The 12,500-nt window shown below is 38.8% G+C and overlaps 2 protein-coding genes across 2 annotated transcripts in view; both read right to left on the bottom strand.

The window, feature by feature from the left end:
• LOC311230239 (mitochondrial intermembrane space import and assembly protein 40-like) overlaps window positions 1-9,637 on the bottom strand; it is a 14,243-nt gene extending 4,606 nt beyond the window's left edge. The window contains 2 exon segments of the mRNA XM_084316452.1: window positions 1-69; window positions 9,466-9,637. The exon segment at window positions 1-69 is cut by the window's left edge and continues 33 nt beyond it. Coding sequence (XP_084172578.1) covers window positions 1-69; window positions 9,466-9,487 — 91 coding nt within the window. The 5' untranslated portion in view covers window positions 9,488-9,637.
• A 2,318-nt stretch (window positions 9,638-11,955) lies between these two features.
• Window positions 11,956-12,500, bottom strand: part of sec61a1a (SEC61 translocon subunit alpha 1a) — a 20,206-nt gene continuing 19,661 nt past the window's right edge. Inside the window, exon 12 of the mRNA XM_084316557.1 lies at window positions 11,956-12,500. This exon is cut by the window's right edge and continues 1,577 nt beyond it. The gene's annotated coding sequence lies outside the window, so the exon portion shown is untranslated.

The raw sequence follows: 12,500 nt of genomic DNA, 5'->3' as shown, positions 1-12,500 counted from the left end.
CCACGAGCTCGGCGCTGCTGGGCGCGGCATGGTCCTCCTTGGTGACGAAGATGACGCGGTCCTTACCGGCTGCCGGGTCAAATGGACACGTTATTATGAGCCACGTTAACCATCAGAGCTCCCGTTTACAATCACAACACGGTAGAACTCTGTGGATCAGAACCCGTGTCCTATACCTGTGTATCACTGTTACATATTAATACTGCAACTCTGTACATACATCTGATTAGCACTATTACTCAGTAGTACTCATGTATATATTTTATACCCAGTTTAAATCACCTGTACATTGTATATTATTGTTGCACTTTACTGTAACATTTGCACTCCGGTTGGACGACAAAGCTTTTTGTTGTGCTGCATGATGACAATACGTGTTAATCTAACCTCATCACTGGTTAACTCGTGTTAATCTAACCTCATCACTGGTTAACTCGTGTTAATCTAACCTCATCACTGGTTAACTCGTGTTAATCTAATCTCATCACTGGTTAACTCGTGTTAATCTAACCTCATCACTGGTTAACTCGTGTTAATCTAATCTCATCACTGGTTAACTCGTGTTAATCTAACCTCATCACTGGTTAACTCGTGTTAATCTAACCTCATCACTGGTTAACTCGTGTTAATCTAACCTCATCACTGGTTAACTCAATACATGTTAATCTAACCTCATCACTGGTTAACTCGTGTTAATCTAACCTCATCACTGGTTAACTCGTGTTAATCTAACCTCATCACTGGTTAACTCAATACGTGTTAATCTAACCTCATCACTGGTTAACTCAATATGTGTTAATCTAACCTCATCACTGGTTAACTCGTGTTAATCTAACCTCATCACTGGTTAACTCGGACACCTTGTCCTGCGATATGAAAATAGTAGGGCTGTCAGTTTATCACGTTAATTAGATTAATTAATTACACAGCAAATTATCGCGTTATGAAAATGAACTCAAAATTAATTACAAAAAAAAACGTTATTTTTTATAAAAAAAAAATTTAAACTCATTCATTCCTTAACACTTTGGTTGTTTAAGGTTAAATTAATGATATACCATAGATTGCCAGCGCTATTTGTCTATGGAAAAAGTCCCCTTCTTTGCAGGGCTATAACTTTTTTAATTCTATTGCTACATTGCCATTATTAGGGCCCATTCAAAGTCCTATATGTATTGTTCATTGTGTAGCAACGTTAAACTTTTTCATTCACATATTCATAGTAAAGTATGGTCTAATGTATAAGTATGTTTTCATCTCTTTCTGCAGCTTTCTCCAGAACGTGATCTATAGCCCCAAATGCATTATATTGATGATGAAATACAGTTTGATGGCAATCAGCGCGATATAAAAAATTCCAACTAGACGTACTTCTAGAAGTTACTACACGTCATCTGATGTTGACCGGATGGGCGAGGGGGCGTTTATAATTCCGTGGGCAGCGTTATACCAATCATCTAATGTGGGTCAAATGTTGATAATATCAGTTATTATCGAAGACGGTAGCGTTACACGCTGAAACTCACCCCAGTCTCCGCGCGCCGTTGGGCGATCATCGTCGAGTAGAAATTGTATCATTATGGGATATATTATTACCCGGTCCATCTCCAGCTTGTATAATGGTATATACGTCCAAATCATATTGTTTATCGAGTTATTGGCAATCGATCGCTATGTAGTGTGACGAGCTAGAGTGCCGGAACCTATACCGAGTGCCCGGAAGTAATATGGCCGACCAGCAAAACCTCTACTGCGCTTCCTGTTAAGCGGTTGCGCCGATCGGCCTCCAGATGGCGCTCCTGAACCGCCAGAGAGCTCAGTGGGTCCTGCTGGTGGATCTCAGGCCAGCGGAGGGACATTATGAATCCGATCGCAGATTTTTGAAATATTGATATAAGGACGCTGTACAGCGTCCCCCGGCAACTTTAGCATGGCCAGGAAAGACGTCTAAAGACGGGTCCCGGCACTCAAAGTGATAAGAAAGAACGTAGAATACACATTTACAGACTTTTTTTTTTATTATATGGTCCATTTACATGTTCTTGGTATCTGATTCTAGGGACATCTATGGATCTCAGGGAATGTATTCCCAGTGTCAGAAATACTGTGTCCGTTAGTAGGCTTGAGTCAATTGTAATGAACCAAATGAGAATATCAATTCAATTCTTTTTTTTATCTTTGACTGAATAACACCATGCTAAAATTGACCAGACCTGAAAAATCTAAGCAAATGAATAAAGGGAAGATGATTAAACAGAAGGTTTTGTAGATACAGTACTGAATTCTGCCATCCGGACACATGCAATTTGAAATATGATTATAGAATATAGAATATCAGGCATAAAATGGTTATGCGATTAAAATGCGATTAATTAGATAAATTAATTACAAATCCTCTAGTTTTTTTTTAAAGCTTGTTATTGATCTACTATTGAATTTTTGTATTTATTTTTTTTATCATTCTTTCCAAAAGAAAAGAGGCCTAGAAGCGTGGCTAACGCTAATGGCACGCATACCAGAGGCTAACTGCCTAAGAAAACAGGCACAGAGGCACTGAAAGAGGATTTCACCCATCTAATGAACACACTAGACTAGACAAATATCAAGATGTATCCATCAGTGGACCAATTGCATGCTTTTGCAGAGGACAAGAAGCCTTCAGTCGACTCCTTCAGACATTAAGAACCCCCCCCCCCCCACAGAGAACAAGAAGCCTTCAGTCGACTCCTTCAGACATTAAGCACCCCCCACAGCCCAAATGGAATGATAAAATTGTTTTTTTTTTTAATAAGAAAAAAAAAAAAAAAAGGTCGACTAACGGCAAATTTTGGCCAATCCTAGTCAACCATCCAAATCCTTAGTCGGGGACAGCCCTATATTGTAGTATAAGAGTTTTATGTATTTTTTATCTTAAGTGTTTACATGTCGCCTGAATGTGTTTCCTGCACCGTGCACTGTCGCTGACCGACGGGGACCACGATGGAAATAAGTCCCTGACTTTATCGCGTGATAATTCCTCAAAACAATGCAATGCATGTGATGGGCGTGGCCCAATTGGGGTTTAAATCCTGTGTGTATTTCTGTTTACATAAATAAATTCATCTCTATTGCAGTTATATTTCTGAATTTCTAACTAAAGTTATATTTCTGAATTTCTAACTAAAGTTATATTTCTGCTGGGCAGGTAAACTCACTATTGTTAATTTCTCCAAAGTTGCCTACTGCAGCTTTAGTGTAGGCAATTGTTTCTAGTGTTCCAACTACTACAGTGTGTGTGCGTGTGACTGTGTGTGTGTGTGTGTGTGTGTGTGTGTGTGTGTGTGTGTGTGTGTGTGTGAGAGACTGTGTGTGTGTGCGTGTGACTGTGTGTGTGTGTGTGACTGTGTGTGTGTGTGTGACTGTGTGTGTGTGTGTGTGTGTGTGTGTGTGTGACTGACTGTGTGTGTGTGTGTGTGACTGTGTGTGTGACTGTGTGTGTGTGTGTGTGTGTGTGTGTGTGTGTGTGACTGTGTGTGTGTGTGACTGTGTGTGTGTGTGACTGTGTGTGTGTGTGTGACTGTGTGTGTGTGTGAGTGTGTGTGTGTGTGACTGACTGTGTGAGTTGTGTGTGTGTGACTGTGTGTGTGTGACTGACTGTGTATGTGTATGTGTATGTGTATGTGTATGTGTATGTATGTGTGTGTGTGTGTGTGTGTGTGTCTGACTGTGTGTGTGTGTGTGTGTGTGTGTGTGTGTGTGTGTGTGTGTGTGTGTGTGTGTGTGTGTGTGTGTGTGTGTGTGTGTGTGTGTGTGTGTGTGTGTGTGTGTGTGTGTGTGTGTGTGTGTGTGTGTGTGTGTGTGTGTGTGTGTGTGTGTGTGTGTGTGTGTGTGTGTGTGTGTGTGTGTGTGTGTGTGTGTGTGTGTGTGTGTGTGTGTGTGTGTGTGTGTGTGTGTGTGTGTGTGTGTGTGTGTGTGTGTGTGTGTGTGTGTGTGTGTGTGTGTGTGTGTGTGTGTGTGTGTGTGTGTGTGTGTGTGTGTGTGTGTGTGTGTGTGTGTGTGTGTGTGTGTGTGTGTGTGTGTGTGTGTGTGTGTGTGTGTGTGTGTGTGTGTGTGTGTGTGTGTGTGTGTGTGTGTGTGTGTGTGTGTGTGTGTGTGTGTGTGTGTGTGTGTGTGTGTGTGTGTGTGTGTGTGTGTGTGTGTGTGTGTGTGTGTGTGTGTGTGTGTGTGTGTGTGTGTGTGTGTGTGTGTGTGTGTGTGTGTGTGTGTGTGTGTGTGTGTGTGTGTGTGTGTGTGTGTGTGTGTGTGTGTGTGTGTGTGTGTGTGTGTGTGTGTGTGTGTGTGTGTGTGTGTGTGTGTGTGTGTGTGTGTGTGTGTGTGTGTGTGTGTGTGTGTGTGTGTGTGTGTGTGTGTGTGTGTGTGTGTGTGTGTGTGTGTGTGTGTGTGTGTGTGTGTGTGTGCAGGGACCGAAACTAAAGCCCGCCGCCCGCCAGGGGCGGTCTGTTTTTACCTTTGGCGCATGACACCGTGTGGCGTGTAGTTCATAAGCAGGCCCCTAAAAATATTTGTATGCGAATGGTAAAATCAATTACGCGCACGCTGTGCAAATACAGATTATAGCCTCTCGTCTTTTTTTTCCTCCGCTGCGAGATCGTTAAAAAACTACAAGTCCCACATTGCACTCAAGCCAACGGTCCAATCACAGTAGAGTGAAGTGACTGGTTTCATGGGAAATAAAGCAAATGACCAATCGGAAGCTCTCATTTTTCTTGTTTACTTCCTGAAACTCCGCGATCAGGGCTCTCGTTTTCCGAGACACCAACTTATTATAGTCTCTCTTACCAATAGCAATAGATTTTAGAACACCTAGATTTATCGATAGCAATAGTAATATAACGTTAATGCAACAAAACGAATGCCTTGCTTTGTTAATCATAACGTTGATGCAGTAGCGTATGTCGGTGTGTTGGCTGTAACGGACATGACAATAACATAACGTGTACACATTAAAATTGCGATAATCTATTCTAACATTTTCAAATCGATGCAGTTGAATTTCCCCCTTAGGATCGATGCATTGTTACACCCCTACACCAAAGTCACTGGCCCACTGTGTATCTGTGTGTATAATAACTTGGCTAGCGTTATCAACAGCAGAGGTGGGCAATGGGTCCAGCTGCAGCACCGGAGTGCAAGCGATGTGATGTAATTGGCAGACTCGACTGTCAATCAATGGTCTACCTGACACGCAAACTCAAACAATGTTTCTGTACTGGAGGTGTGATTGATTGATTGATTGAAAACTTTATTAACAGATTGCAGAATGGGTACAATACAGTACAGCTCAATACACACAATTGTTAAGGGGATGCAGACCAGAGAAAGACTTTCGTCTTGTTTACATCAGGGTCCCCCATTTCAATTAATCAGGAAAGTGTACAGTAGGAAAGTGTACAGTATTTCAATAGGCAACCCTGAAAGGATTATTTTTCTAGAAGAGCAACACAGCCAAAACAGACAGTGGAGCTGTTTGCAGATAGCAAGCATTTTGACTTATTGCGTGGTGGCGATGTCTCGCAGATAATACAACTACAAGTATGATTATATAATATATATTTTATTTAAAAAAAGAATTGTATATATAAAATATATATTGGCAGGTAAGAAATATGCTTGGCGGGTAGACTCTTCCCATCTACCCGCCACTGGCCGGTGAGTCAAAAAGTTAATTTCGCTCCCTGTGTGTGTGTGTGTGTGTGTGTGTATCCACGTTGTATATTCTGTATAGGTTCTGATCCAGGACTTCAGTGTGTATTCCATTGTTCCACTGACGTTTTTTTTTTCACAAGTTCAAATGACCTTCATTCCCAAAACAAGGGGGTTCTATAATAACCAAGGTTCTCCATGTGACACGCGACTCAGGTGAACCAGGACGGAGAGAGAGAACTGAACTAACTTAACCCTTTCACAATCACACTACAGAAGGTTAACCCCTTTCACTGCTATCACATCATGGTCACAAACCTCACAAACCATACTAAAACCCATAACTATAATATACAAACAGGCTATAAAAAAAAATCATGGACCGTAAACCAATGCGATGGCATCACTGCAGTGTTTTGAGTAAGAACAATCTTTTCACGTTTGACAATTTTGTAATTTTCTGTAATATTAGACTCGTTTTTAAATGTTTGCACAATCATGTCTCATCATTATTTTCTGGACTGGTGGTTAGACGTTGGAGCTCTAGCAGAGCAAACACACAAGCTTCCAATAATGGTGACTGTACTGTTCCCATGATGTGCAAGAGTTCGTTTGGACAGTCTGCCTTCTCCGTTAACTAACGGGGCAAACTTATGGAACTCTCTGCCTACTGGCTTAAAACTGGAGTCCAATGCCAACGTCTTCAGCAGAGGACTCAAGGTGTGGCTGAAATCAAAGCAGCAGTGTTCACATACGGTATGTACTGTAGACGCGGACTGGTTTTGTTGTTTTGATCATGGACTCACTCTTGCTCTGGTAACTATTTGTTCTGATTTGTGATTTTAATTCTGTATTTTACTGTTAATTTTATTCTATCTTTTAGAAAAGCCTCAATGGACTAAGTGTTGAAAACTAGCACTTGTGCTATAAACATGCACACACAAAAAAAACACACATCTGGTCTGTCCACTGTGACTGGTCATATTATATAGAGACGGTTATATATCAATACATTCAGTCTGGTTCATATAGAGACTGTTATATATCAATACATTCAGGGCCTAACAAATCCGATTTTTTTTTTTTTTTTTTTTTTTTTAAGAATAAAGTTTCATAGAAATCTTAGTCAAACATTTAGTATTATGGATATTAAACATGCTGGCAGAGTACATGCATCCATGTTGTTGTGAACATTTTAATTAAATAAAGAAATTCCCTATCCATAGTCGCCGTGGGAAAGAATAAAATAAAAAAATAAAATAAAATAAATTCCCTACCTACCCATGGCCAAACTGACAACCAACCTGAAACCAACTATTATTTTTGTTAGGCCCAGTCTGGTTCATATAGAGACTGTTATATATCAACACATTCAGTCTGGTTCATATAGAGACGGTTATATATCAATACATTCAGTCTGGTTCATATAGAGACGGTTATATATCAATACATTCAGTCTGGTTCATATAGAGACTGTTATATATCAACACATTCAGTCTGGTTCATATAGAGACTGTTATATATCAATACATTCAGTCTGGTTCATATAGAGACGGTTATATATCAACACATTCAGTCTGGTTCATATAGAGACTGTTATATATCAATACATTCAGTCTGGTTCATATAGAGACTGTTATATATCAACACATTCAGTCTGGTTCATATAGAGACTGTTATATATCAACACATTCAGTCTGGTTCATATAGAGACTGTTATATATCAACACATTCAGTCTGGTTCATATAGAGACGGTTATATATCAACACATTCAGTCTGGTTCATATAGAGACTGTTATATATCAACACATTCAGTCTGGTTCATATAGAGACTGTTATATATCAATACATTCAGTCTGGTTCATATAGAGACTGTTATATATCAACACATTCAGTCTGGTTCATATAGAGACTGTTATATATCAACACATTCAGTCTGGTTCATATAGAGACTGTTATATATCAATACATTCAGTCTGGTTCATATAGAGACGGTTATATATCAATACATTCAGTCTGGTTCATATAGAGACGGTTATATATCAATACATTCAGTCTGGTTCATATAGAGACTGTTATATATCAATACATTCAGTCTGGTTCATATAGAGACTGTTATATATCAACACATTCAGTCTGGTTCATATAGAGACTGTTATATATCAATACATTCAGTCTGGTTCATATAGAGACTGTTATATATCAACACATTCAGTCTGGTTCATATAGAGACTGTTATATATCAACACATTCAGTCTGGTTCATATAGAGACGGTTATATATCAATACATTCAGTCTGGTTCATATAGAGGCGGTTATATATCAATACATTCAGTCTGGTTCATATAGAGACTGTTATATATCAACACATTCAGTCTGGTTCATATAGAGACTGTTATATATCAACACATTCAGTCTGGTTCATATAGAGAGACTGTTATATATCAACACATTCAGTCTGGTTCATATAGAGACTGTTATATATCAACACATTCAGTCTGGTTCATATAGAGACTGTTATATATCAACACATTCAGTCTGGTTCATATAGAGACGGTTATATATCAATACATTCAGTCTGGTTCATATAGAGACGGTTATATATCAACACATTCAGTCTGGTTCATATAGAGACTGTTATATATCAACACATTCAGTCTGGTTCATATAGAGACGGTTATATATCAATACATTCAGTCTGGTTCATATAGAGACTGTTATATATCAATACATTCAGTCTGGTTCATATAGAGACTGTTATATATCAATACATTCAGTCTGGTTCATATAGAGACTGTTATATATCAACACATTCAGTCTGGTTCATATAGAGACTGTTATATATCAATACATTCAGTCTGGTTCATATAGAGACTGTTATATATCAACACATTCAGTCTGGTTCATATAGAGACTGTTATATATCAACACATTCAGTCTGGTTCATATAGAGACGGTTATATATCAACACATTCAGTCTGGTTCATATAGAGACGGTTATATATCAATACATTCAGTCTGGTTCATATAGAGACTGTTATATATCAACACATTCAGTCTGGTTCATATAGAGACGGTTATATATCAATACATTCAGTCTGGTTCATATAGAGACTGTTATATATCAACACATTCAGTCTGGTTCATATAGAGACTGTTATATATCAACACATTCAGTCTGGTTCATATAGAGACGGTTATATATCAATACACTCAGTCTGGTTCATATAGAGACTGTTATATATCAATACATTCAGTCTGGTTCATATAGAGACTGTTATATATCAACACATTCAGTCTGGTTCATATAGAGACGGTTATATATCAACACATTCAGTCTGGTTCATATAGAGACTGTTATATATCAATACATTCAGTCTGGTTCATATAGAGACGGTTATATATCAACACATTCAGTCTGGTTCATATAGAGATATATATATATATCTGTCTCTCTAGGCATCATCACTGATTGTTGAGTTTGGATCCCAAGTCATTTAGAAAGTCACCCAAACTACTTGTCATAAATGTATAGATGTAGCAGTACTGTCTATCTGTATGTCATGATGTCATTATGATGAGTTGAAAATGGGGGACCCTGATGTAAACAAGACGAAAGTCTTTCTCTGGTCTGCATCCCCTTAACAATTGTATGTATTGAGCTGTACTGTATTGTACCCATTCTGCAATCTGTTAATAAAGCTTTCAATCAATCAATCAATCAATCAATCAATCAATCAATCAATAAGGCTCACTAGCTCGGCGTGCTAACGGCACCTCACCTTGCTCCTTGACTGAGGCCATGTCGTCTCCAGGGCCGCACCTGTTCTGATATCACAGCCACCGCTATTATATTATTATGATTATATTAGTATATCCTCTATTGAAGGTTATTATCGACCGAGACTAAACCAGACGAGCCGACGCCGCGGACAGTTCCACACGCTGTCCTTGGACGCGTCATCACGCTGTGGTGATGCGTGATGCGTGATGACGTCATCGCCGTTTAAAGAATACCATCGTATTTCCTGACTATAAATAGATTATTACCAAAGCAGAAAAAAAAGCATTACCGTCTTATTTATAGTTATGTGGTTACTCCCAAAGCTGTAAAGGAATGTGAATCACTACCCACTTTCAAAAACACTCTCAAAGAACACCTACGGGAGACTGCAATTAGAAACTGGCCCCTGTAAATGTCCTAACCCAACCCCCTCCAATGTACAGTAAATGACCAAGCATGGTTTTGTCAATATTCCAATGTACAGTTTTGCTTGTACAGTTGTAGTACAGTGTCCCCAGCCCCCCACCCACCCACCGCTCCTCCCCCCCCCCCCCCCCCCCCCTCCTCCAATGTACAGTTTCTACGTCAAATGTATACATACTCTCTTTTCTTAGACTCTTCTTGTATCACAAACAGTACTGTATATTTGTAGATCTGGTATGTCATATATGTCCTGATGAATTGAAAATGGGGGACCCTGATGTAAACAAGACGAAAGTCTTTCTCTGGTCTGCATCCCCTTAACAATTGGATGTATTGAGCTGTACTGTACCCATTCTGCAATCTCTTAATAAAGTTTTCAATCAATCAATCAATCAATCAATCAATCAATCAATCAATCAATCAATCACTAAACAAATATTACACGCACACACAGGACTGTAATGTCCCAACAAAGACCCGTCATCCATCTATATGATGTTGTGTACAGTTCATCATCGGATTCGAAGACAACAGTAACGCCCCCTGGATTACCATCTCCCTGAACTCTGACCCCTACACCCTAGGCTCTGTTACATACACTCTGTACGAACTTTGAACTCTGTTGCCTATACTCAATTTATACCTACCTACTGCTTTCACCGTCTACAACTGCCCTACACTGTAACCATAGCTACCTACCTCATGCTATAGTCTACCCATATAACTCTGTATGATAGCATACATGTACAATAGTGCTGTTTTATACCATATATATATATCCACATATGTCTGTACATACCTGCATATAATCCTTTTTTACATATCTATAGACACTATATCTATATCTGTACATATCTCTTACCTACTCTTACTAGTTACACTGCTGGCCAGTATGACTTACTACCATAGTGTCTTTATACCTGTATCACTGTACATATTAATACTATATCTATATCTGTACATATCTCTTACCTACTCTCACTAGTTACACTGCTGGCCAGTATGACTTACTACCATAGTGTCTTTATACCTGTATCACTGTACATATTAATACTATATCTATATCTGTACATATCTCTTACCTACTCTTACTAGTTACACTGCTGGCCAGTATGACTTACTACCATAGTGTCTTTATACCTGTATCACTGTACATATTAATACTATATCTATATCTGTACATATCTCTTAACTACTCTTACTAGTTACACTGCTGGCCAGTATGACTTACTACCATAGTGTCTTTATACCTGTATCACTGTACATATTAATACTATATCTATATCTGTACATATCTCTTACCTACTCTTACTAGTTACACTGCTGGCCAGTATGACTTACTACCATAGTGTCTTTATACCTGTATCACTGTACATATTAATACTATATCTATATCTGTACATATCTCTTACCTACTCTTACTAGTTACACTGCTGGCCAGTATGACTTACTACCATAGTGTCTTTATACCTGTATCACTGTACATATTAATACTACAACTCTGTACATGCATCTGATTAGCACTATTACTCTGTAGTACTAATTTATATATTGTATACCCAGTTTTACCTGTACATTGTATATTACTGTTGCACTTTACTGTTACATTTGCACTCTTCTTTTCATTGTACTGTACTTGTGCTGTATGATGACAATACATTCAAATCTAATCTTAATAAGAACACCAAACAAATATGATATACACAAAAATATATATATATGTAAATGTTCTCACAACTGGATAATAATCTATGACGGGCACAATTTACTGTTGATTCAAACACAACAGTAATGCCTCTGGATTACCTCATCTCAGATATCCAATGCTTTGATTTGTTTAGACCTGACATTTTCATACATTTGTTATTTCCTCTTAATTCTTTGTGTGTAATAGCTCAGTCTGTAATATGGATATGTAGCCAACGTGTTATTGTAATTCCATTTTTTTTTTGAAAAGGCACTATGAGTAGCCCCCCCCCCCAACAGACCTGAGGACCCACAGCATTTCCTAGTCTCAGGTCCCCCTAGTGGCATAATCTGGCCATGACAACAGAAAATAACACCGTTCCCAAAAGGAGTTTTTATTGAGAATACTTTCCCAGAATACATTTGTTCTGAATTGCATTTCTTTTTACATATTCAAAAGACGTTATCTTACAGTCGACGATGAATTCAAAGTGATTCAATGCATGGTCTATATACACAAAACCAAAAACTCACCAGGGTGGAGAAAAAAAAGAAAAAAGTGATCGATGCAATCCTGCTCAAAGCATTTCATAAAGAGTGTTATAATAACGTCGCTGTGACGATAGGCAGGTCACGCAAGGGAGCGCCCACGATGCAACGCAGCCGGCAGTTAACGTGGATGTCACTAGTTAGTTGCCGGTGTCGGTAAAGGATATGGTCGGCGTCCGAGATGAGTAATAATGACACACTTCCTTATAAATATATACATGGTTTGAATGCATACGCTGTACACAGCCAACGATCGTCAGTACAGCGTGGTAAACATCTGACGCTTAGGCGCCATCGTTCCGACCGCCTACCGCTCAGGAAATGGTGCATTTATATAAGTTTATATCCAAAGCGTTTTACAATTCGTTCTTCACA

This window comes from Notolepis coatsorum, assembly GCF_963971535.1.
Source record: "Notolepis coatsorum genome assembly, chromosome: 6".
Lineage (NCBI taxonomy): Eukaryota > Metazoa > Chordata > Actinopteri > Aulopiformes > Paralepididae > Notolepis > Notolepis coatsorum.
The sequence above is the reverse complement of the archived record's forward strand: the minus strand, read 5'-3'. Positions and strand labels throughout refer to the sequence as shown.